This window comes from Antedon bifida, chromosome 1 (genome assembly GCF_963402885.1).
Source record: "Antedon bifida chromosome 1, ecAntBifi1.1, whole genome shotgun sequence".
NCBI lineage: Eukaryota > Metazoa > Echinodermata > Crinoidea > Comatulida > Antedonidae > Antedon > Antedon bifida.
Window position 1 is genome coordinate 2,962,908 of NC_136226.1, and position 27,525 is coordinate 2,990,432.

General features: G+C 34.6%; 4 protein-coding genes across 4 annotated transcripts; 1 reads left to right on the plus strand and 3 right to left on the minus strand.

Annotated features, from left to right (window-relative positions):
• Positions 1–264: 264 nt before the first annotated feature.
• LOC144852228 (aromatase-like) lies at positions 265–8,473 on the minus strand. The gene is made up of 9 exons (XM_078710000.1): positions 8,269–8,473; positions 6,925–7,075; positions 3,474–3,634; positions 3,164–3,349; positions 2,785–2,902; positions 2,426–2,546; positions 2,033–2,195; positions 1,490–1,734; positions 265–1,049 (listed from the first exon to the last, which is right to left on the minus strand). The coding sequence occupies exons 1-9, from the start codon at positions 8,393–8,395 to the stop codon at positions 795–797; spliced, it is 1,527 nt and encodes a 508-aa protein (XP_078566126.1). The 5' UTR covers positions 8,396–8,473; the 3' UTR covers positions 265–794.
• Positions 8,474–9,086: 613 nt separating this feature from the next.
• LOC144838085 (uncharacterized) lies at positions 9,087–10,998 on the minus strand. Its single transcript, XM_078693446.1, has 3 exons — positions 10,667–10,998; positions 10,164–10,333; positions 9,087–9,690 (listed from the first exon to the last, which is right to left on the minus strand). Exons 1-3 carry the CDS (start codon positions 10,871–10,873, stop codon positions 9,456–9,458), a joined length of 612 nt encoding a protein of 203 aa, XP_078549572.1. The 5' UTR covers positions 10,874–10,998; the 3' UTR covers positions 9,087–9,455.
• Positions 10,999–12,108: 1,110 nt separating this feature from the next.
• Positions 12,109–14,841, minus strand: LOC144852237 (uncharacterized). The gene is made up of 3 exons (XM_078710013.1): positions 14,595–14,841; positions 13,701–13,876; positions 12,109–13,163 (listed from the first exon to the last, which is right to left on the minus strand). Exons 1-3 carry the CDS (start codon positions 14,796–14,798, stop codon positions 12,929–12,931), a joined length of 615 nt encoding a protein of 204 aa, XP_078566139.1. The 5' UTR covers positions 14,799–14,841; the 3' UTR covers positions 12,109–12,928.
• A 1,365-nt stretch (positions 14,842–16,206) lies between these two features.
• LOC144837207 (kinesin-like protein KIF28) lies at positions 16,207–26,537 on the plus strand. Its single transcript, XM_078692225.1, has 20 exons — positions 16,207–16,421; positions 16,564–16,696; positions 16,860–17,054; positions 17,662–17,881; positions 18,298–18,428; positions 18,537–18,668; positions 18,977–19,144; positions 19,383–19,498; positions 19,658–19,836; positions 20,274–20,402; positions 20,829–20,983; positions 21,456–21,604; positions 21,810–21,944; positions 22,084–22,167; positions 22,642–22,851; positions 23,261–23,386; positions 23,579–23,737; positions 24,032–24,112; positions 24,460–24,613; positions 25,071–26,537. Exons 1-20 carry the CDS (start codon positions 16,269–16,271, stop codon positions 25,109–25,111), a joined length of 2,850 nt encoding a protein of 949 aa, XP_078548351.1. The 5' UTR covers positions 16,207–16,268; the 3' UTR covers positions 25,112–26,537.
• The last annotated feature ends 988 nt before the right edge of the window (positions 26,538–27,525 follow it).

Below are 27,525 nucleotides of genomic sequence, written 5' to 3' on the forward strand. Positions count from 1 at the left end.
ACAATTATGGAACCTGGGCATTTTGAACTGAAGAGAGAGCGATTATATTGATCAGTATAAGTTCTTCCTTTAATATATATAAAAAATAAACATTAAAATGAATAAAATCTCAAATCACCGTAATTAGTCTTTTAATTGAGTTTTTTAAAACATAAAACTAATATTATTAATACTATAATTGTCAGTTATTCAAGAGATGTTGCCCGGGTGAGCACGTATTGAAGACCTACGGACTATTTAAAACCAAAGGCATGATATCGTGACAACACCAGACAGACCCCAAGAGACAAGGTAAACATAGTCTATCACAGTCCTCATAATACTGTCATTTAACTCAATTTTGAGGTATAAAGTAATTTAAATTAGAATATGGTATAGTATTAGTATTATATTATTACGCTTATTAATATGCTTGTCAAATACATTTTCAAGTATTTTACTTGCTTTAGGTTTGTTTATTTGTCAATTCAATTCAATTCATCTTTTTATTAGTCTAATTCATATAAAAATAAAAATCAGAAACTCTTTGTCTGTAGTTTAAAATACATGTACGTCACCTTTCAAATTATAGTCCTGATATTGTTTTGCAAATAGCTATAATATGCCAACAGACAATGCCTATTGATTTTCATTTATTTTCATTTTTGTGACGTCCCAAAAGCTTATTAAAATCTCTAGTTATCTTAAATATGGACCGAACTTTCAAGTTTTGCTTTGCCAAGCTTTTTCACTAATTTATTAAAAATAGTTTACATTTAGGTCTAGCTTCACTTGATCAGACATTAAAGTTCTATCTATTCGTCACTTTGAGGCCCGGTGTTGTCAGGCTTCTGATCTCGCTCGACAAAATACATAAAGCTTTCTCCGGTTGGTTGTTGTGCAATGTCCCACCTTGTTTCAATCTCATTCAGCGACTTGCCTACGGAGTTGATGACTCGGTACCGGCGAAGAAAGACACAGAAGAACACCTTCATTTCTACCATCGCAAGGAACTGACCAATGCAGCCTTTTGGTCCCGTTCCGAATGGCACAAACTGCTCCTGATCAAGCTGAAATAGAATCACAAACAGGGTGGCAAAATAGGTAAATAGTACTAAAAGCAATACAGTACTAAATTGAATCGACTAATTCAAACACGGAAAATTTAATATCGGCAATATTTCTGTTTTATATTGGTTCTCTGCTACGACGCAACAACGCGACGACGTGTGTACAACGCGACGACGTGTGTACAACGCGACGACGTGTGTACAACGCGACGTGATTGTTAACATTACTTAAGCTTGGTTAATTTAACCAATCAAAAATTATGGATTATTCGAACTTTTACTTGTCATTGGCCAACTCACTTGCGCTGCGCTTATGAAATGGCCAGAATTGAACCATCCACAGCATTAGAATCAAGAGAAAAGGAAACAACCCATTGTCACTACTAAATAGTATACAATAAAAATGTTATAAACAAAGCAATATTATCATAAAAGTTCACCTTCTTAGAAAAGTTTTCTGGATCGAATTCATTTGGATTCTTGAAGATGTCCGGTCGTCTGTGCATGTCTGCCAAATTCAAGATTATGTTGGTTCCTTTTGAAATTTCAATACCTTCAATGACGTCATCATCAATTGCTCTGCGCATGATAACTGGTCCGACTGGCTTATATCTCATAGATTCTTTAAGAGCCTGCTCAAGATAGACCAGTTTTGGTAAATCACCTTTTACTGGATTTCTGTCACCTAAATAAGATATCATAATTTGTTATATCTAGGCCTAATGATATTATTCTCAAAGAATTAATTCCACTGGTCCGCCGTTTAGGATCTATCATCAAGCAAAACTTTGCCTGGAGATTCATGCTGGCAAAAATGTTCACAGCCATCTTTCTCGCGTTTATTCTAATGTTAGCCAATCACATTGTCAAAATACTTCGTATCCTACGAAGTATGAGAATAATTTTATTTCAATTTTTTGTTCCGGAAACAAAGCAATATAAAACAGGTTTATGCTATTTTATAAATGACGTCATTAACTTACCAACTACTTGATCAATTTCTTTAAGGATTCTCTTTTCAACATCCGGGTTACTTGCCACTGACACCAGCAGATAATACATTGTTACTGATGATGTGTCTGTTCCCGCCAAAAGCATTTCAAGTATACATTGTCTGACATTATTGGTCGTTATCTCTCCACGTTTCTTTGAATGGAATAATCATTAATTAGGTAGGTAAAATTAATTATAATTACAAATAACATCATGGAGTTAAGATAAGCAACATCATGGACCTTTTGTTGATAGTAAATGTTGTAGATCTAAGCTTTTTGCAATATATTCACCCAACCGATCGCATGAGTGGTTAAAACTTAAATCTCTCCTCTTTTCTATACTATGGCCAACAAAAATACAATTTAAGTTACTGTGCATACCTCAGCTTCTATCAGTTTTGTAGAGAAGTCCGATGGAAGTGGTTTGTCCTCTTTCTGCAGATCAACCAGAGATGCTCTCTTCTTTTCTATCATGGAATCTATGGCCTCATTAAGACGATCGCTATAAAATAGAGTAAAGTAGATAAACATATAGTGGTTCTAACCCATATGGTATTATCAATCACTTTACGACACGATTAATTAATTTTGTCCTCTAATTGTATATATAATAGTAATATGTTTTAATGATGCTACAATGCAATTCAGTAAAAGCTGTGACCTAGGATGTTTGTTACATTCTTATGTTTTTTATTTAAAATAAAGGATAATTTTTTATATCAACAAATATTCTTTCTTACATTGCTCTGACGTGTTTCTTGTATTCTGATGACGTCATCCAGTAATACAGTGAAGGGTTGATAAGGAAATACTCCCATGCTTTAAAGTACTGTACAATTCGGTCCACAAGATCTTCGTCTGTCATCAAAATTAGAATAACAAAGGTCAAACAACAAAGTTAGTGAAGTTAAATGACCAAGCAGTTTGAAAATACAATTGAATATTAAGCCATGCCACCATCAACTAAAATTGTATAGAGGGCGCTACATTGCAAAAATCTTACACATCATACTGTACTTAAAAAAGTTAAGTAGGCAGATCAGTCTATTTAAACAAATAAACTTTTTGTTTATGAATAAGAAAAAAAATGAAAAGAGTTTTGAGTATGATTTAAATTACCGTCATCAACTTGGACTCCAAGCATCAATATATTCGTGACGTCAAGTGTAATTCTTCTTATGAAATTCAGTCCATCAATTCGCCTGTCTGCTGCCCTCTTTTGGAAATCCCCAATTCGTGCGATTTGACGATTAGTAGCGTCTATTGTGATCGACGAAGCACGATTTAACGAATCGGCATTCAATGCTAGAAAGAAAAGGAGCATGAAATAAAAAAAATAGCAATTGATACAAAGGGAAAAAAAATGTACGGTGGCCCGAAAATGTCACGGCACCTATTTAAACAACTTGTCATGACACAGGCTACGTACCTCTTTGAAAAAATGCGCGTTGCGTCTTCCAGCCCTCAACGTCATTGTTCCAAATAATTCCACTCTCAAACATTCCTATGTGATTTAGACCCGTGTCATTGCCAAACCTTTTACAGTAGTTGTTTCCGTTCGTTTTCAGTATGTACCACGCGGCAGACGGTCTATTATAAAATAGAAAGATTATTGTAATGTTGTTTAAAGAGATTCGAACCCAACTTTTGCTGGTCAATTTATACCATCGTTACTGAATATACAACATGTAGGCCTATCACTCTCGCGCCTATTGCTTATCGTTCGCTTTTAATTATTCTGGCCGCCACCCCCACACAAGCGAGCCAATGTGCAGATAATCATGCGATACCTTAGGGCCTACTCTTAATCATTAGACGCAGGAGCCCCGGATAGCGTTACGTTTGAAAACCCCAAAAAGTGAGGTTTTCAACCATTAGCGGCATGACTGATGTAAGTGATAATGTGTTTTACGGACGGTTTCAAGGACTATCCTACCAGTGGGCTGTTCACTGGTCAAATGATTGACACTTTGTATCACCGTTTGTAACTGGAGCTGTAACGACCTTGCAAGAATACTAGGCCAGAATTTTTAATTGAAAAGTGCCTTGGTATTAACTTGGAGATGGAAACAAATTTTTCTATCTTTCTTTCTAAAATAAATGGTCACTATAGTTTCAAACTAGGCTTATTCCACCACCGTAGTAATTACGAATCGAAACCTAAATTAAAATTGTTGGTATTCTTTGGCCGTTGTTTGATTAATTACATCTTCATGCCATTTTTTTTTGTAATGATTTGGCCTACTAATATTAATTAGGCCTACTAGCAGAGTGTTCGATGAGTTTTGAAAAGTTATGGAAATGTGGTCTAACATATAGCAATTCAGTTTTTTAAGGCCCTTCTTCCATGTTCGAGCCTTTGGAAATATTAAAAAGTTATATTAATATAATATATTCTGTGTTTTCATGTTTTAAGAAATTGTATATCATTTCAGATGTTTCGCGCTGCGTTTTTACTTGTTTCGCGCTTCGTCTTGTTGGCAAAAGTAACCCTCGACTTCCGCTGAGCTTTCTCCGTACATACCGGTAATTAATAATGATGATATTTAATTAGATGTTTTGCCCTACTCTGACGTAATTTGTACGACCTCCAGACCACCGAACGCCAGGCTAGTGATCTGGAGGTCGTGGGTTCGAGTCCCACCCGAGAACTACTTGCGAATTTTTTCGCAAGTATTCTAAAAAATGTACTTAGTATAAAGTACAAATTACGTCAGAGTAGGGCAAAACATCTAATTACTCAACTCCCTGACGCAAAACTACAATTACAATGATGGTATTCATTTCATTTTGTGTACATTATTAAAAAATAGCATACAGAACCCCATACGGAACAGACCCTGCTCAGAGAAAACACTTTTTGGCGATTCCCCGAATACGGCATGATGGAATAGCTACGATATAAACAAAAGACTTTGGAGCAAAGAATACGTGGTGTACCGCAAACTTATATCAACAAATATGTAACTTGTTTAGCACGTTTAAAATGGATAGAAAAACATATTCAAAACAAAAAACCTAAATTATTTCAAACAGACAGCACATTAGTTCAAATGGATAGCACATTAGGTAGCACAATCAAATGGATATAATTGTACTGTACATTCTATACGGATTATCGGGTAGCACATTCTTTCAAATGGATAGCACATTATTTCAAATGGATAGCACATTAGGTAGCACAATCAAATGGATATAGTACTGTACATTATTCTATAAGGATTATCGGGTAGCACATTCTTTCAAATGGATAGCACATTTCAAATGGATAGCACACTGGGTAGCACAATTAAATGGATATAATACTGTACATTATTCTATAACGATTATCGGGTAGCACATTATTTCAAATGGATAGTCACATTATTTCATATATTGTATCAAATGGGAGCCTACTGTACAGTTATTCTATTCTATGCCCATTATCGGGTGTAGCACATTAAAATTGAGACTACATAAGATGGACACCATAATTTATTATTATAGGGGCGAAACAGCCAATCCCTACTGAGGGGACATTAAGGGGACGAGGAACATTTAAGCTCAGTGCCAATGTTCACTCCAATATTTTTTCCATCACAAAAACAACAAAAAGGACGAAATAATTAGGCCTATATCCATTTATCGTTATTAAATAAAAATGGATATCATAATAATTATGATACTTTCTTTGTCTTGAAAGTTTTCATTGGTTAAACGTTGCCTGCTAAATTTTAAATTTCCGAGTCCAGATCAGTATTGGTATTGGTTTTTTTCTGCGAAACCTCTATGAAGAGGACAAGTTTTTTTAGTGTGTTCCAGGGGCAGTAGAACCGCTATTAAGGGGACACCTTCAGGACCCAAATAGGTTCTACTGTATTTTTAACGGAGGATATCACAAATCAAATACGTGTTTCCAAGTACAGTACAGTGTTTAAAAACAATTATTTCATTTCAATCTTTTTTAAAACAGAAATAGGTCTGTTTTGAATGGTTTTTGTTTTTTATTTGTTCTTTCCCGTGTGTTACTTGGCAATACAGAGATATATTAGAAGGACGTGGGATGGTTGGCCATTGGGAGGACTGGGTGCCACATTAGGGGCGTGGTTGAACTAATAATTAGAAATTACTTTCACTGCACAATGTAGGGGCAGAAATCAAGACAATTTTGGCGGGATGTTTGCATTGTCGCCCCTGAAACTTGTTCAACTGAGAATTTGTATCATTTCTGTAGGCGAAACAGTAAACATGATCGTTTAGGGCCGCCAATATAATTGGCTATTTTTTCAATCACATTGTCAGAAAATGAAATTTTTAATGAAATATTACGTGTAAAATCAAATATAAATAAATGTGATGTGAATATAACAATGGAGAAACTTTCATTGAGAAATAACTCATTTATTTATAACTAACTTATTTCTTCATGATATAACTAATGAAACAATGTATCATCTAAGTGATGTTTTACATTATAAGGTTTAACTTTTTATTTTTTTTTCATCCTCCATACATTCAATTCCTTTAATATAGTTCATGTATAACACCATATCAAGTAGTAGTAGAAATTATTGTAGGGTTTTCTTAATATTCAGTCAATTCAGTGTTTCTATACAGAAAAGAGTAGTCAGTGGCCTTAATATCAATTAATTGTATAATTTGCACCCAAGGTCGAATAACAAGAAAATCAGGTCCAGTTACATTGGTGTTCATTGGTCAATAGGAAATGAACAGCACACTGGGTGGTGACAAAGTTTAGTTATTGATAAATTGTCCTTGGAAAAACACATTAGTTGGGCTGACCATGGGTTGACAAAGTTAACGACTTCGTAACGCTATCCGGGGCTCCTGCGCCTAATGACGTCATCATTGCGCGTGTGACGTGTCATTTTTTTTCTTACCTGGTTATCAGGTATGTTGGTTCTCCTGCTATCCATACACGAACGACATCCCCAAACTGTTTATTGTAGTAACTAGCAGCCCCTGGTATTCCCATGTACAGAAATCGCAGGTTACTCAGAAATGCACCCAGTCCATAATTTCTAGCAGGACCTTTAAAATACGATTCTCAATTATAGTATCATATCTATATAAGAGTCGGTTGGCATACACTCTAGCGACTCATCTTCAAAATAACATTATTGGCGTATTTTGTCGAATAAATTAAAACAGACCAGTTGTAAAAACAAATTATATCCAAATATTGATAATGTGCATTAGGTTCAGTTTTGATAAAATGATATTAGATCTAATAAATACAATTTCTATTCTAACATAATTTAACGTATCAATAGCATGAGTTATTCGTGATTTTGTTTTCCAGTGATAGTCATGAGACAAGTTTTCTTCTAATTTCGATTAGATTAGTTAAAATGTAAATTTGTAATGTTTCTATGAACATTGAACATGTTAAAATAGTAGCTTTTTAATATAATTGGGCTACTCCTACGCGGTAATCTTCTACCTTGAGCTGAATGTGTTTTTAATCCTCAACTCTAAAATTGTCTATTTAGTTACAAATTTAACAATGCCTAAGTCTCTTTTTGTTTGCTTTCTTTCAATTTGTTATGGCCATGTGAAAGTGCATCTAGAAAAAAGTGGAACTAAAGCTATAACAAATTGGAACAGGGTCGCAGGAAGAGATCTTTTTATAGGGGCAGAAATATTGACTATTTATTTTACGAAATTGTTCATTGTAATCTTTCATTCAGTTCAACACATAGTTATAAAAAATATATATTTGAGGGGAGTCCTTTCTCTCAAGATCGTATCACTCATCCCTTGTTTCTAAACTGTTGAAAAGGGGGGGGGGGGGGCGGGGCAAAGAGGTAATTTGTTCCTTTAAAGGAAAGGTGCCCTTGTACCCACCCCACCCGTCCCTAGTATATGCTCTTGTCTTTCCAAACAACATTTTAACTAAAATGTTCAGGCCCGCCATGGTTTTGCATCCTGTAGTCCAGGCCTTGTAGTACACTAGGTCTAATCAAATAATATTTCCGCACACACTTCCCTCGAGCGTCAATTCAATTATCATTGTTCGAGGATCAGTTAATTTTATTTACGGTAAATCTATTCTGCCCTACTTTGTCAAAATGGCTTAGATAGATTTGTTTTCGATATTAAGATTTTTGTATTATTTGTATAATACATAATTAAGAATGCACTCATTTTTCATTCAAAAATTATTATGTAAGTAAATAGCGTGCAGCTGTGATACACTGTAACTTCTTAGCTAAAGTACTTACCTGGGATATTCTTCTTGACCAGTCCAGTTGTAGGCCTATATCGCAATTTCAGAATCAGTAACAATGGAATTATAAACAGGGAAATATAAATGCTAAGATTTGTAAATGGTAGATTTGACAAATACATGACTTGATGTTAACGGAACAATGTGCAAGTTAATACAAAGAAATCAATTTAAGGCGATCAAAATTAGCTCACTTTCACACTACAGTAGACAAGGTTTAACTGAATGTGAAAACAGTGAAGCGTGTAATCGTTGAATAAACATGAAAAACTCCCTTTTCGCGCATGCGTTGGGGGGGTTGAGAATTTTGTGGGGGTTGGATTTCTTAGAACAACGCCACCAATTAGCAAATTCAGCAGCACTGGGAATTTCCAACTCTTACTCAGCTAGCTGTCGGAAATCGGAAATTCCGATTTTCGGTGTTTTTATCACTTTTTTTTAAAGATAATTTCCTACATCACTATAAATAGTGCTTATTACAGCAGTACGTGGTGTCTGTTTTTAGATATTAAACATATTAATTTTGACATTTTAACAAATCAAACATAACAAATAAAGGGCTCACGAGAGGCGGTGATGAATTATTTAGGGAGTAAAGATTGGTTCTCATATACAGTAGGAGGCAACGCAAAGACGTAATCTGCAATGTAAGCGAATTGACCAATCAAAAGCGATATATTACTCCAACAGTCACTTGGTGATTGGTCAATTCGCGGCTTATACGTCCTTGCGTCCTCTTGTGGGAACCAAGCTTAATTAATTATAGTGATCAAACCTGTAAGCCTAGAATAAAATGAACAAATTCAGTTTAAATTCTTTAATGCATTTATTTAGGAAGTCTACATAGATGTTAGTACAACTAAATCAATATATTATCAAAGTAGATAAAAGAATTACAAATACAAAACGATATAAAAAGCCATATTCAACCACTAAAACACTACAAAGGGCCCGCCCTGTGACGTCATTATGTTTATACAGAAGCTGATTATTCCTCCCTCCTAAACCATTACCCGCAATCTTTCCCTTTTCTCTCTCGCCCTCACATAAAAATTGATTGAGACGGCTGTGATGTACAGACGACATTTCGGGTTTCTGACCTCACGTGGAATTAAAACTAGTCACTTTGTACATATTAGGCGCCCTGATATTAAATTCAATCACTCATATAATATTTTAGATCTAATTGTTCCAAATATCAGGTCGTCGTCTCCGAATCTCGTTCACAACAATATCACGGCGTTCTTTGCGGTCCAGAACGGTAATCGGCGTATAGGAAATATTGAATTCATTCAGAATATCAATTAGTGTTTCAGTGAATACCGTCAATTCCTTCAGGGTTGGTGGCAATCGTATGTCATCTTGCTCGATGCACTCTTCATGAGGGTAGACAGCGAAAATTATTGAGTTTTTGTATCTGAAAAAAAGAATTATATTTTAATGTATGATAGATTTATTTGTTTATTAGGTTGGTAGGACCTATTCACATTTATGAGTAGAAACTTAAACGGTTCAAATATGACGTAATGAATGACGTCTATAATGATTTTCTAAAACCCATGACATTATCGTACGTATTGCAGAAAGTTTGACCGGTTCGACTTGTGGTAACGTGAACTGATCGGATCGGATTTAAAACGTTTTGACGTTTAAACTCTGTCTACACTATCAACTTTATGTGACAAAAAATGTGATGTGCCTATATAGACATGATGATGTCATATCTCTACCATATTTGAGCATATCTACCATATTTGGGCATATCGCTACCATATTTGGGCACATCACACTTTTTTTGTCAAACTAGTTTGATAGTGTAGACAGAGCTTTAGTTTTTTCCAATTTTCTGTTAAGAAAAGGTCTAAGAATATCGTAAAAACGTGTTTTTACCTCTCTATGCATTCTTTTACATAAGGTAGTTCCAATAACCTATTCTTTGCATCAACTCCGAGATAGACAGACGTGTACACGACGGGGTCGATGCTTCTATCTGCTATATAATCACGTTTTGAATCCTCGTTGTTTCGCTCCATTTCACACTGTCCCTCAAAAACCATTCTCTGCATAAATACACAATTCTAAGTAGATTATTTTAGGATAAATGATATCTTAATTATTTTATCTTAAATAAATATCTTAATTTAAAAATTAAACGCTTGCAATTTGGTACTACGGCGGTGTCATCGAACTTTTTGCAGACATTTCAAAGCGCGCTTTAGGCCTACTCTAGAATGCAACGTAACACAAAGTTGACCAATTCAAGCGATTGTGATTGTGAGAGCTGTCACTTCTGATTGGATAATTATTGTGTTGCGCGTACCTACGTCATTTGGGGATAATCTTACCTCCTCTTCCGCTTATAAGCTGACTTAGACAATTATTCATTTACTTACTTGAAACTCTTCAAACACGTCTGGTTTTGTATATGGGTCTCTTTCTTCTAAACTCAAATCAAGCTCCCGAATAAGTCTCCTAGCTATCTCTTCTTCGTAATGAAGACCCACAGGCATTGCCTTAACCACATCCTCCAATAGTGTAGTTTTACCGGTACTGTGAGCCCCACATAAAAACACTCTCAATATGTCTCTTTCGTTTGACATTACCCACGGAAAGATATGGACAGCTCGTCTAGAAGGTATGTACGATGGAAAACGATTCCAATATAATTTTGGTCAAGATAACCAATTTCCGGGCAGCAATTTACATATCATGTAGGCCTACCACCGATATTTATCTCGACTATAAAAGCCTTCGTCGATATGCTTGCATGACTGTAAAGGAAATCGATATTGAACCAACAATAGCTCTATCTGAATATTGATAATGGATGGCGGTTTGTGAATAATTAAATGTTTTGGAAATTCCCAGAGATCATTGTCTCAAATCCTACCTGACCACGCACCATAGCAAATGATTTACAGAAAATATGATAACATATAACCTAGTATTTTTTACAAACTGGTTAATAGTTAATTAGACAGTGCACTTCTGTGTAGGTGAAGGTTTAACAAGCACGTGACTTTTGGGAAATTCCCAAAGATTTATTTATATATGACTCACCAGCTGGCGACCGAGTTGCATACTATAATAATATATTGATAATATGTATCGTATGTATGATTATTATGCATATCATTGGTAAATATGTAAACATAACCTGCCTGACGGTTTGATGATGATAACAAATTGAATCCTATTCTGTGTTGTTTTACGGCGATCTTCTTTAATGCCAGTATGACATCATCGTGTCCATGGGCACATCACATTTTTGTCACATAAAGCTTAATTGATAGTGTAGACAGAGCTTTATATTATCAAGCGCTATCCTGTCATGTCTCGATATTCAATACCACACTATATCTTTCTAATTTAGTAATAAAAAGAATAATATCAAATGTAATTGTGATATTGATACTGTACCTGAGATTGGTTTAGAGGCGTATCGGTGAATGTGTTGTTCTGTGGCTTAGATTTTGTTTAAGAATGTGCTGGTTGTTGGGAATACGGCGCGTTAGTGCATGTTGTGTGGTTTGTTTAGTATGATTAATATCAAAAATATTCAATTCAATTCAATAGCGATTTATTCACGCGAATCGAAAGCGTTCGTTTTAAATGACCTTTGACATCAACACGCGTGTCTCCGGAGTTTAAGTGAAAGCAATATAGTATTCATATTTTCATCTAACGCAAAAGGCAATGCAATCAATCAGAGCTCAGAATATAAGAATAAACAGTTTTAATTATAAAATAATATACATTAATTTGTTGAAAGATTGATTATACATTTATAATTAAATTAATTACAGTAATTATATAAGACAATAATTATTGCAATTTTTATCTTATTGATAAAGCTATACAACTTATTACTATTGTAATTAACTATATTTCATTCTACAGAGAACTTCTTAAAGGGACACCTTCGAAAGCCAAGATGTCTCTTTAATAGTGGTGTTCCCTTGTGTTAATATCAGTATATCATTTGGTTCAAGTTCACCGAGTGTCCCCTTAATATATGCTTGTCTCTTGAATATATTCAATTCAAATTTATTAACATTCACCTTAACATTAAGGTATGGTTAAGCAACAACATTTACAAAAATGAACATAGATACAAAAGAAAAAGCAATAATAAAAGCATTCAATGAACATGTATGCTGCATAAAGATCGCTCAGTATCAGGTGGAGGCCTGAATAGTCGAGCGCCTTTCAAACGCCGAACATACATACTTCATAACTGGCTTGATGATATCGGGATCATTTGCACCCATAATAAATATAAACTTATCATTTTGTGACATATAATAATAAGTGTGTGTACCAGTCTAAGAGGTTCTACGGTGGTTATAATTTAAATAATATTATAGTTGTACATTTGGCCCACTAACCTGGGGTAAAAAAGCTACCGTATACTACATACGCTTGTATTCAACTTAATTGTAAGTGGTGAATCATGAGTTTACTGTTGGTTGGGAAATGAAATAAAAAAAAAATTATAATTGCTTAATTGATTACATCTGTTTATATTATTAATTTAAAAATAATGCCTGTACTCTTGGCCCACTAACGTAAAAAGCTCAATTCATATAATAATAATTTATGTTTAAAATATCACTATTGTATTGAAGATGGTAATAAAATATATTATTATGGTTTTAATCATCTTCTTCATCAGACAGTTTCTCTTGAATTTGGTTCACAACAATTTGGCATCGTTCATTGCGGTCCAGGACGGTTATTGGGACGTAGTTAATTTGTAGATGGTCGAGAAGCTGAGTTAAAATTTCTGTAAATCGTGTTAGTTCGTTCCAAACAGGCGTAATTCTTATACCGTCTTTCTTCATACATTCTTTGTGAGGATGCACGACGAATATTAAGGAGTTTTTATACCTAAAAAGAGAACAAAAAATCATTTAAAAAGAGAACAAATGTTATAGGTAAAATTCGAGTAGCCAATGGTCATCTCTTATAACCTGGCTGGCCGGTTGCATCAGTACGCCTTTAACCTTGGTTTCCACTAAAACACAATGCAATCTTGACGTAAATGCAACGCAAGTCATGAGACAAAATCACAAGTCGATGGATCATCTGAACTGTCGCTTGTGATTGGTAACTAACTTGCGTTGCGCTTATTTGCGTTCTAGAGTTGGAACCATGTTTTATGTCGATTGATAATAATATTATAATATTTATTCGGCAAAAGTTCATAAAGTACAATTCATCTTGCCAGGAGCAAGTAATAGGCATGAGCCCAAACAGAAAACTGCTCTTACTCCATCACAAACAAATCTCGCGGATCATGTAAGGTTTAGTTTCAGTAGATCGCAGCGAAACGGCTGCTCTGCTAGTCACGACACCTCGTGATGCACGTTCACACGATTACATAGATACGCGGTTGTTGAATGTAAACATTGCGTTCACACGTACCTTTGTATACATTCTTTAGTAACTGGTAGTGACAGCAGGGAGTCTTTCGCCTTGTCACCAAGGTACAATGCAGCGTACACTATAGGATCAATTCCTCTGTCTGCGATATAGCCCTCTAAATCTTCATTCAATGCGTTTTTACGGTCGACCTCACATTGAGATTCCAATATCAATCGCTACAAATAAATACCGTAAGTAACTATTATGAATAATAATGGAAAAAAACTTCACTACTAACGGTTATAATGACCGATTCAGAATTGGGGAATGTCGAGTTTTCGGGTTGGAGGGAGGGCAAATTGAAATTGTAGTCTACAGTGTTAGCTTACGCTCAGCTGCAGATAAAACTTAACGAGACCATTTGATAGTCCCAATCAGTTCTACTCGTTTTACAATAAACGATTTATATCCGCTAATTCCTCTATGGATAAGTTGAGATCTATTAAGCATTCATATGACGTTTTAATAGTGTTATTGTAACGAAATAAGAAGTTCCTGGTACACGGGAAATATACATAGTAATTAATATGTTTGCAGTTATGAAATAGGCTGTTATTAATATTATGTAAAGATGCACTATTTTTTGCATGTCGAATTAACACGACTCTAGTTGCTAAAAAAGAAATGTCAAACGTTAGCCTTAGGGACGTACTTATATCTTATACTTATACTAATTATAATAATGATTTAGGCCCTGTTTAATATGACGAAAAGAAGTACATTTTACTTTGAATTTCACAATCATACTGCCCCGCCCACTGTTATGATCGGATATTACCGGACGTTTATTAATAAAAATCAACCATGCCAGGGGTAGAGGGTGTGTGGAAATTACAATGAATCACACACGAGAGTCTGCTGCAGTTAGAATAAAACATTAGTATTATTTGTTACCTGGAGTTGTTCAAACTTTTCGGGTTGGTTGCGGTAGTCAATTGCGGTGCGTCTATCCTCTGGACTCATCCCATCCAGTACCTGTCTTGCAATTTCGGCTTCCTTTTTGATCTCCGGTAATGCTTTGCACACGTCACCAAGAAGCGTTGTTTTCCCTGTACTGTGCGCACCACACAAATAAACTCGAACTAGTCTTCTTTCCATTTAGATCGTCACTTGTGTTTCTCTAGAAATCTTTATTGTTATATGCCACAGAGCCAACAGTGTCGAGTTCTAAGTGACTGGACTGATTACAGGTTCGATACAGAATGTATATATGCGGAGATCATGGTCATCTTGATAGAAATGTTTACATTTATGGCGATGACGTTTGTTTTGGGAAATTCCAAGCGTTCTGCTAGAACGTTCGTTGAGAGTTTGGCCACGTATAACCTTTGATTGACTGACCTTTCAATTGAAAGTTGAAACCATTCATACAAGTACAGATTTATTTACGAAGGATGGCCTTCACTCAAAGCTCAGTGAAACCTCACCCATTTTTAGATTAGGCTACATACAACAAGAGTAGACCCTACTATACTAAAGTAGGCTGCCTACCTACTGAAACTACCCGTGGAGGTATTATAATACAAACTAACCAACCAACCGACATACCAACCGACTGAATAGATCAATCGATTGGTATTCGACCAACCGACAAACTGACCGATCGAGTTGTCATGTTGTTATGAAATCGATTTATAAACAACATTTTTTCTTCTTTTGATCATTGACTGATCGTTAACAACCAATTGCTTTGTTACTTAATATGTGATTGAAATCACGCAAGATAATACAGTATCATATTTAATTCATTTTGATAAAAATATATTTACCGATCACTGAAGCGAAACGTAACGTGATTGGTTGATGACCTGGGAAATCTCTATAGGGACGATGTACACAATTCATATACATGGCCGACGATAATTGAAATGTTTTCATTTTGCGGTGTGAAAAATAACCTAATAAAACAAGATCGGTAAATTATTTCTGCAACAACAAATAAACTATTTAAAGTTTGTTTATATAGACTTCAATCGTAATAAAAAATGGCAGAAGAAAGTGTAAAAGTGGCCGTGAGAGTTAGGCCTTTCATATCCTTTTTGTTTGTTTTGGGCAACAGGACGGACGGCGGATACACGTTAACTTATTGATTCAAAGGGAGAGACAGAAAGGCCTACTAAAAAGTAGGCCTAGCCTAGCTAGGTCCAAATTGTCTAGGCTTAGGTCTAGTTAGATAGCCTCTATGAGATAATATACTTTAGGCTTAGGCCTATGTAAAGAAATGAAATGCAACACAGATAATGAATCAAGACTCATGTCATAAATAATTGAAATTGAACGATTGATTATAAGGTAGGCCTAAAATAAATAGATGGTTAGCCTAGAAAGGCCTATATAACTTTAATACATTATAAAATAGTATTAGCTAGGCCTATTAGCTAGGCCTACAGATTTCTAGGTATTGAAGTCCACTTTTAATATTTTTCCTCATGGTGATATATTATTATTTGTATGATGCTAAGGCCAAGTCGGCCTAGTTAAAAAGGCCTATTCTTTTGATCTTGTTAAATCCTTAATAATTCACACAATTCTCGAGAAAAAGCCAGAAGTGCGCAGCTGATCATTGGTATGCAAGGGGCGACCACTACGATAAAAAATCCAGCTGCGCCGAATGAAGATCCCAGGAAATTCAACTTCGACCACAGTTATTGGTCACATGACGGGTTTGAGGAAGATGCTGATGGTTACTTGAAACCTGTTTCACCACGATATGCAGATCAGGTAAAAGCACATCAATTACTAATACAAGTCTCCCTCCAGTTAAAGACGCTATAATGTGGCCCTGGATGATTGCCTATCTTTTACCATTTGCCGATTAACATACAATACATTACATTTTATTTTCAATCTGTTTGTTTTACAGAAACTAGTGTTTAATGATCTTGGTAATGGAGTGTTGAAGAATGCATGGGAAGGCTATAACTGTTCCTTGTTTGCTTATGGACAGACAGGCTCGGGGAAGTCTTACTCCGTTGTTGGTTATGGTGCAAACAAAGGTATTGTACTTAAAGTTCTGCCTTAACGCAAAAGAAATTGTTGGTATTTTTGCTCTACATACAAAGATTCTTTGGTACATATATAAAGCTCTGTCTACACTATCAAACTAGTTTGACAAAAGAAGATTGCATAATTATTTATTGTTTTTATTTACACTTCCAGGAATTGTTCCGATGTTCTGCAATCAGATATTTGTCGGTATCAATGAGAAGAAGTCGGAAGGTGTTAAAACAGAATACGAGGTCAGCTTTAGTATGCTTGAGATCTACAATGAACAGGTCCGAGATCTTTTGTCGCCGTCCAGCAATAAGAAGGGAGGCCTTCGAGTCAGAGAGCACCCTAAAAAAGGCTTTTACGGTTAGAGATATTTCTTATTATAAGTAGTTATTATATTTTAACCTAAATTAGGAATTGTCATTTTAAAAAAAGAAGTGATTTAATACAGTGAGTGCTGAGCACAGAATAGCTGTCTCTTTCAATTAATCAATCAAAATAATATTGATTTCCTTCATTCATAAACAAACATAAATATAATTTCTTATGATATACAAACATGAAGGAAGCACAGATTCCAAAAGGCCAACAAAAAATAATACTCAAAAAATGCAATTTAAAAAGCAATAATTTCAGTACAATAAAAATAACAAAAAACTAAACTACTGTTTAGTCTTTTGTAAAGTAACAAAGAGGTCCACAATCAAAATAAAAAATACCGTATTTTAATAATTTTATGACCAAGTTTAGTCCCAGGGGTCTGATTATGAAATTTGGCAAAAAATAGGGAGTAGGATTATACTTGAATTGCATTACCAATGGATAATACCAAATTCTTGTTTCTGAACTTACCCTAAATTAGGGAGTAGGATTACAATCATCATATACAGTACTTGAATGTATTCTTTATCATAGAATCAAAGTTTAAAATGTGTTATGGTACGAATAATCATATATTTATATTAAATAGCTGAGGGGTTGCGTACTGTCCCAGTCAATAGCTACAATGACATTGAAAACCGAATGGAAGAAGGGACACGCAACAGAACCGTAGCAGCGACACAGATGAACGCCACAAGTAGTCGTGCTCATACTATTGTAGGTGTTACGTTTACCCAGAAGTCTTTCAATGATGCCGGGCAAGAAATGGCTAAGGTTTCCATTATCAATCTGGTTGATTTGGCAGGAAGGTACAGTAACTACCTCTATTTATCACTGAGTAGCTTAAGGGTCAACACCAGTTTACAGACTCTAGTAAGGACACCTCTTTTGTATACCTCTATGGTACACTCACACCTTGGGTTATAACAACTGCAACCAATTTCAGACTGCACTCAACTGTTTCAATTTCTTTTCTGCTATGTTACATGTTTAAGCTAGGTTTCCACTAGGATGCCTCAACGCAAGCCAATTGACCAATCAATAGTGATGGAGTATTCGAATTGTTGCTTGTGATTGGTCAATTTGCTCCTAGTGAACACACACACACTTCCAATGTTGTTGATAATTCAAAATGTCAATCCCTTTGTTTGACCAAACAATTTTTATTCTAGATTTTTGTACTATTACCATATTTGCAATACATATAATTCATTTTTCCCAACAGTGAGAGGGCTGATTCAACTGGCGCTACTGGAGATCGACTAAAAGAGGGCGCTGCAATTAACCAATCCCTTTCAGCTCTTGGTAACGTTATCGCAGCACTGGCAGATGCTAGTTCAGGGAAGAGAGTCAAAGGTAAGTTCATAATATCCAAACAATTAATAAAACAATTACAAAGATAAGATTTGCATAAATATTTGTTTTAAAATAATTTATTCTAAAACTAAAATGTTTTTAATGTAGTTCCGTACAGAGACTCAGTGTTAACTAGACTGTTGAAGAACGCCCTCGGTGGAAACAGCAAGACTATAATGATTGCAGCTCTCAGTCCTGCAGATATTAACTATGATGAGACACTTTCAACACTAAGATATGGTAAACTGTCTCTTTATTTTTAAAGCTCTTATAGCTTGGGTTCCCACTAGGATGCAAGTGAGTTGACCAATAAGAAAGCGACAGTTCTAATAATTCATTGCTTGTGATTGGTCAAATTACTTGTGTTGTGCTTATAACCTTGCGTTCCCTAGTGGGAACCAAGCTTAATTTAGTTAGGAGGCTTTGATAAAACCACCGTTTATGTAAAAGCTATCTTTCAGTTCTATAAAACAAAGACAAACATAATATTTCATATACTATATACATATTTCTATTGTAAAAACTGGTATTTTATTTTGTTTTCATAGCTGATCGTGCGAAACAGATCAAAACGAAGGCGGTCGTAAACGAGGATCCAACTGAAAAACTGATTCGTGAATTGAAGGAGGAAAACGATAAACTGCGAGCTGCGTTGAAAACAGGTGGTGTGATCTCGATGGCGGCAGATGATGATGACAATGACAAGAAGGGAGGAGGTACTGTACAGTATGTTTAGATGATTTAGTAATTAATACGTAGTAGTAGTATCATACATAGAAGTGATAAAGAAAACCTAGGCCCACAGAACTGACTACCAGTAATTGTGGACCCTCTTTACTCGCACTGTGATAGAGTGGAATGTGAAGACAATGAATTAGTATCTTAAGAGGAAGAAAAGTTTTTTTGTTTAAACATAAATCGATATGGTTGATTATCACATTATTTTTTTGTCAGATGTTGACGCTATTAGAAAACAACTGGAGGAGGAGATGAAGGCGGTGTTAGAAGCAAATGAACGAGAAATGGAGCTGATGAAGCAGACTTGGCAGGAGAAATTAGACAGCTCGGCTGTAAGTTACACAAATCTGCTCCACATAATCCATAAAAATACCTATAATTACCAGAAACATGTATACAGTAGATCCACAACCTTCTGCTGATTCTATTAATGCCAACAAACGAAATTTACAACTTGTTTCAATGGTTGTATTAATTAATTTCATTCTTAGGGAGGCGATGACGGAGAACAAGCTAAAAAAGAGGAACGCAAGACCACACCACATATTTCCAATTTGAATATTGACAATCAGCTGTCTGGTATGATAGTGCATATAATAAAGGACGGCACATTAAAGGTTGGAAGTAATAAGGCTAGTCCACCAGCAGACATTGTCTTATCAGGCCTAGGGTAGGCAGAAACAACCAGATTTTTTTTAATTCATTTTTCAAAAAACTCATCTTTACATTATAACCCTACCACAATTATCATCCAAAGCATTGACAGTGTTTCAATATAACATTGTCATCATCGTTATTATTTCTGTTGACTTTTCTAATTGGACAGCGTAAAGTCTGGTTTTCATAAGTTTCTTTATATTATTTAGGAAGTTTGGTTTCAGAATAATTTTTTTTTTATTTGATTTCATCGTGCTTATATAAGTCTCATTTGAGGCTTAGTGGGTGGAGTTATAAGAGTCGTGAGTTACAACCATGACACTACAGTAGGTCAGAATTGAACCCTGGACCTTGAGATTGGAAGGCAAGCATGTTTACCACCAAGCAACAACTCCACTACCATTAGTTGTTGTCATTATTATTATTATTGTTATTATTTTTTTATTTTAGCATACAACCAGATCATGCGCTGTTCTCAGTTGACAAAGGCAGCATCTTCCTTGAGAAAGTTGCAGATGGCAAAGTGCTGCTGAATGGGGAACCACTCACTTCAAAACAAGAGCTGGATCACAATGACAGGTAATCAATCAATTAATTAATTAATTAATTGATCATTTGATTGATAAATTGATCAATCAATAAATGAATCAATGAATAGATAACCAATAAATAGTAATAATCAATAGATTTATCAGTCAATGAATAAATGATCAATCAATAGATAACCAATAAATCAATCAATCAATTAATCAATAGATATATCAGGCAATGAATAAATGATCAATCAATTCATTTATCAATCAATTAATGAATTGATCAAAATAGGGTTTATCCATCCTGTAATTGGCATGTTGCGCTGTTGTGTGCGTACAAAAATAAAGAAAGTAAAATAAATTAAAATTGATTAATTGATACATTTATCAATCAATTTATCAATCAATCAATTTATTTTGTGATATGTCAAAGGTAAATTAAAATAAATATATATATATATTTTTTTTTTAGGATCATGTTTGGTTCAAATCATCTGTATGTATTTCAACACCCAGCATTAAAGAATGCAAATCCTGGTAACTACAAGGTACCAGTTACGTATGAAATGGCTCAACAAGAGATAGCAAAGAACAACGGCTTTGATATGTCATCTAAGCAGTCAGCAGGTAAGATATCAAAGGAGTTCAAGTTGAAAAAGTAGTCAGTTAGCAGGTAAAACTTTATTAAAGGAGCAGAATTTTTTTTTCCAATCTTTTATTTTAGAAACTGTTGTCTATAGAAAGTAACACGTAAGAAGTACCAAATATAAACTGCATTGACTAATTAAAAAAAAGATGTGCTCTCATCTCATTTGGAGGACATCTTTGACTAAAGCTCTGTCTACACTATCAAACTATCAAATGTGTGATGTGCCCAAATATGGTAGTGGTATGGCCAAATATGGTAGTGATATGGCCAAATATGTCCATATATGGGCACATCACATTTTTTGTCACATAAAGTTTGATAGTGTAAGACATTTTATGACCCTGATGATGGGGATAATGATGTGATGATTACCAGTGATCTGAAATGAGAATGAGCATTTTGGTGCCATTCCTCTACTTTATTTATTCTGAACATTTTTTATTTCTTCAGAGGAAATGCTGTTACAAGAGGATCTTGTTGACTTGATACCTGCTGTGGAAGAGGCTAACACAATAAGTGAAGAGTTGGATAAGAAGGTTAAGTTTGAGATTGTTGTTATCTCACCTAAAGCTAGAGGGCTCACTCATGGCAGAACAGAGGTAGGTTACTGTACAAATTTTGTATTTATTTCTGTATGCTCTTTGTCGTAAGAAAATCTACAGTTGACGAAAGTACCCCTGTCTATCATCCTTTATTCCAACCCATTTGTGACTTCAAATTGGCGTTAGGAAGCTTTTAATATGCCTAGACAAAGACAGCAGAAAACAACAGGTTTAATTACATTACTTTCCGTTATTTTCCTAGGTGTGTGTGAAAATGCGCAACCTGGAATCAGGGTATGAGTATATTTGGACTCGTGACAAATTCCAACGGCGCAAGTATCTGATGCAAGAGATGTACCAGAACTTTGTTGAGGGCGAAGAATGGAAACTGCCAGATGTATGTCATATTTTTGAATAAATCTATGTATTGTAAGAAATTATATTCATATCTGCAATTGTGTATGTGAAAATGAAATCTATTTCATATTCTAACCACATGACTAATATGATAATTAATATTTTCATTTTAATTGTAGGAGAAAGATCCATTTACTGTAGCGCCAAATACGGAAGTGCAAATTGGACATGTGAACATATATCTACAGAGTTTATCTTACCTGGTAAGATTAATGATAAATTGTTACCACAGTTTGTTTTTCTCAAAACTTGTTGAATCTTCATGGTCTGTAAGAAAAGCTCTACCTTGGCCCACAAAATAATTAGTTTTTTGTTCGTGAAAACCTTTTAATTGTCAATTATCAATAAAGAAAAGTAGTGAGTGTACTTTGTTAGCTTTGAAAAAGTGTTGTCTTGATAGATTGAATCACAGCTACAGTAATTGTGGTTTTGGATTGAATTTCAACCATTAAAACTGTTAATCTTGTATTCTTGACAGATTGAGTGTTTTGATTAAAATCAGATCAACTGTGTTTTTGATACTTTGAATGTCAACCATTAACTAATAATAAGTTAAATTTCAATCTTGCAGTATTGATAGATTAAATTTCAATGAATAAGACTATAGTCTCTTAAAACTGTTTTATAGATTGAATCTCTATCATTAAGTTTAATCTTAAATCTCATATTCTTGATAGATTGAACTGAAAGACAGTCTTGATGTTAGTGATGCAAAAGGCAAAGATGTTGGAATCATGGATGTGGAGATAATCCCTTGCAACTCCAAAGGCAAGGAACTGACAGAAGCAGATGACGTGTTTGTTGATGACCCCAAAGACCTTATTTCCTCCAGTGTTAACTTTGTTGTTAAAATACGCTCCATCACAGGCCTACCAAACATGTATACGGTAAGTGTCTATTAAGCTACCACAGAGGGTTATTCAATATCTTTATACACAAAACACATCCATATAAAAATATTGAATTGGTGTATTTTGTGCTGAGGTTAAAAATTAGTTCAAAAAGAAAAACATAGGGACTATATGAACATAAAAAATACACTTATATAAAAATTAAAAGCAAACCAGGCTATGTTTCTTATGTCCTGTCCTGTTGCTTACAATGTATTTCAAAGGATATATACTTGTCATAAAGCATAAATTCTGAAGCTGAAAATGGTGAATTTTGGTAGCAAAATCATAGTCAATGTAAGTCAAGATTTGTGAACACATGAATTTTTAAGCAAGCATGCTAGTCATACTGTACTACAGCTAGTCAACAAAGAATGTTTGAGAAAATGTATCTTTTTTTCTACAGGACGTGTACTGCAAATATGACATGTTTCTTGATGCTGAATCTACAAAGACTGAAGTAATCCCAAATACGAGTAACCCAGAGTTCAAACACAGAAAGAACTTCTCTTTTAATCCAGCAACGTCTCAGGTAATAGTTATCAAATATTGTCAGAGAAAAACTGAATAATCTTTGCAATTATAGAAATAAATACTTAACTTGGCTAATAGAAATTCATAAGGATATTTTACTATCTAAGAGAACGAGTTCCCAAATATGGTCAAAAAAACCGTTTTTGAAGACTAATGCTGAAGTTAATTTTAATTTTCTCGTTGACTGTAGCTTGTGGACTATCTGTCTAACGGAGTATTAGCTGTGCAAGTGTGGGGCAAGTACAAATTCAAAGAAGCATCACAACGGCAAAAGAACATGAACACTAAACAGATGGTGATGTCAGAAACATTGGCAAAAGGTCGTGACCTCAATACCAATGCTAACAAGGTAAGAAGAAATACACTTAGCATAGTGGTTCTGTGACATCATCTTTCATACTATGTGTGGTTTGGATATGGTCTCGCAATCATAACTTTTTTTTTCTATTAATAATTATTTTGTACACGAGTGATATGTCGTCAAAATAATAAGACTTAATTTAACCACAACTACTTAAAAATGAAGTGCTTCCCTGAAAAAAATGTATTTTTATGTCGCATAATTATTCACAGACGAAAATTGGTTATTGGTTTTTTTTTACCTGATAAAACCGTAATTTAAATCTTGATGTTTTTATTCCAGACTAGCGATCCGGACAAAGTAGCGCTTCGTTTCCAGCTGATAGCTTTAAAGAAACGACAAGAGAGGCTTGTTGTTAAACTGGTGCGTAACCATAGTCACTTTAATGAGTCATTTTTAGCCGTGATTACCTGATTCCCTGTGCTGTATCTGCACATACTACAGAATTTGCCCAGTATCATAGGAATATTCGTAATACAGCATCTCATTTGTATCACATGTGATGCCTGTATCATGTAAGAGTTTGGTTATGGTCTATGATACTAGGTGGTACATGTGAAACACATGTGATGCTTTATTCCCAAATATTCCTATAATACTGGAGAAATCTAGATACAGTACTGAGAATCAAAGCTGTCATAATGACATAAAACATTCTTTGCTATACAAATTGTATTGAATTAATTATTAAATATTGATTAATATTTTAGTCCCAGGTACAAAGATGCGTGCAGGTAGCAGAAGAGCATAAGAAGGTTAGAATCCCAACTGCAGTGGTGAAGCAAGTGCTGAATGATCAGAATCCTAAACGAGTTGAGAGTGCTATCAATAAGATTCCACATGATGACGGTGCTGGAGTCCCCAGTAAGTACCTTCTTACATCGTTGTTACTTAGTGTTATCATAGACCTGTAGTCTGTATTCACTAATAGAGAGTGTCAAGGGTAGAGTATAGGATAAAAGTCCAGTTGAGTTTGAAGAAATGAAGTACCCCTAAAGGCAATATAGTAGTTTAATTGGAAGTGGGATTGATTTGAACTGTTAAGGTGAAAGGAAGCTGCATAATGCAGCGTGGAAAAGGCCTCTGTTGCATTGGACTGCTCATGCTCTGGACCCCTGGGTTTAACCAGTGAGCGCTCATAGCAATTTTAATATTTAGTGAAGCAATTTCAATCTTAAAAAGAGAAGTTGTCTTGTACTGTAAAGATTTTAAGTAAACAAATGTTCAGTTTCATTTTATTTTCTGTCACTCACTCTGTCCCCCTAAAACCAATACTTCCTTATTGATCTGAGATTACTGAGTAATTCAAACTTTTTTTCAGGTACAGACGCTCCTCAGTCCTCCATGTGCACGCTGATGTAGACAGCAACTGACAAAGACGTTATGAACAGCAGACAATAAGCTGACAAGCTGATCAAATATCCCATTGTAATGACAGTTAGGTAGCAGAAAACTCCCTAAGCTAATGATTTTAGTATTATGTGTACCAATTTTTGTCATGTAAATGTGTTAAATTCATCTTCTGACGTAGTACTGTGGTAATCACAATACAGTAATATTTAGTATTTTTTATTCTGTTTGATCTTCCTAAAAGTATCTTCCTATTACGCCTGGTTGCATAGAATGCTGCTAGGAGCACACTCCGGTTGTGTCGCACAAAAATCGGCAAAGTCAGACCAGTGGCAAGGCAGGTGGTTCCAGATAACGCAATTGGGAGTACACTGCAATATCGGCAAAGTTAGATCAGTGTCAAGCCAGGTTCCATAATGCAATTGTGTCTCAATCAATTCAGCTAAACCAGTTTCACCTTTACCAATTTATCTGTGGCAAATCACCAGCCCTTCCCAATCGTCCGTGTGGTCACAGTGACATCTTAGCAGTTTATGGAAACCTGGCATTAATCTTACTATACAAGAGGTTCTGGCAATGTATATAACGTGTGCAATTGTTTAATATTATTAGAGATTTATCGTAGGGATTCTTAGAGGTAATACACCACTGTATATTTTTACAGTATAGGTGAATGGTGAATCATTACATCAATTGTTTAAATCTATTATTTAAGTAGTACTATTTCTAACTTTTTACCTTGACATGTATTATATTTCATCTTTTTACAATTTACCTTACTTTTTCAATTGTTCTACCTCTTCTTTGTTAGAAAAATATAATTAGTTAATATTATCAGTTGTTTATAAATTGTTAAAGAAAAAAGAATTTTTTGTATATAAGATATTATATTGTAAAAGAACATTCCATACAATCAACTTTTTCAAAACTGAACTTTCTGAAAACTTGAATATCTTCCTAAAGTAGACTAAGAAGTTCCAAATACTATACTATTTAAATTAGAAAATTTAGAAAGCAAGACATTTGTGGCAAGCCAAACTTTGGCAAGTCCAAGGTTGTTTTGTATTGGGAGAGTTGAATGTGTCAATTTAAGAGTATGATCAATTATATTATGAGCCCACCAGTTTTTAAATGTATATTTAACTTTTCTGTGGTAGTCTAGTTTATAGCATGTAAGAGGGAATAGGCAATGTTATGTAACCGAAATGGTGGGATATTCTGTGCTGATTTTAGTCTGAATCTGAGCATTAAGATACAAATAATGCAGTTAAATTCGTCTATTTAATTGCAGTACATTGTAGCTTAAGTGTCAAAGGTCATAATAGGCCTCTGTTTTGTGGTGTGTCGATTTTTGTAACAACCTTAAATTGTATAGTATGACAACAGGTCTTTGTATCTGCAGTCACAACTGAATAAACCCAAAGATTGTTGGCAAGAAGTATTGTATTATTCTTTAATGTATAATGGTTTTAGTTTTCAGAAGAGAACCCATTTTGAGGTGAAAATCTAAAAGGACTTTTATGGTATAGTGTTAGATTTATAAGCGTGTGCGTTTTTCAAAAACACACTGTACCAGATAAAAGTATTGTATTCACAAACTGCACAATGGAACTTAGCCGAGTGTGGATCAGGTGATTCTATCATTTCTATTCATTTCTATTAGTTTAACGCGTCTGTTTACTTAAAATGAAATTAAATGTAAACTGAATTTCTATAGATTAAACTGCACATTGGTAGGCCTATTGTGCATCTATTGAAGGTTCATAGACAAGACCGTGGTATTTGTGACATCATCGCCATAATCATAAGCAAATTGTATATAAGGAATGTTTTGATATAGGGAGTGGCAGTTGCTGCTTCCTAATCGTCATAGATTGGCTGTGTAAAATGTCGGTCCTGTTTTACAATTTAAGAGTTTTTCTGGTTCAGTTTTTACGCAGATAATATGTAAGTTTGCTATGTAAATTGTATAACTACTAGGAATACCGTCTAGTTACAGACAAACCATTGCAGATACAATTTGTCAGTACTTTTAAATCGTTTAGGTCCTACAAATACTATGCATATGCCTATCTTATTAATGAAGTCTTGATTGGCAACATTTCATTAAATGCTTTTTTGTAATACATTAGAACAATCCTTTAGATTTAGTGAGGACGCCGCTATTATGTGGAAACTTATCTTAATTACAAAACATTTTTTTTCAGAAATGAAGACAGAAAATTGAATCCTCAACATGGCATCAGGTAATAATAAATACATTGTATTGTTTGTGTTGCATCGTGTTTTGTAAAATTAATTTCTGTAATTTCAATTTTTCCTCATTTTATAGATTTTAACGTGGATTTAGTGAACGTATCAAATTGGTACGATGAACGTAACCTCTTGAGACAGCTGAAAGTTTTATACAAAGATTTAATTGTAGA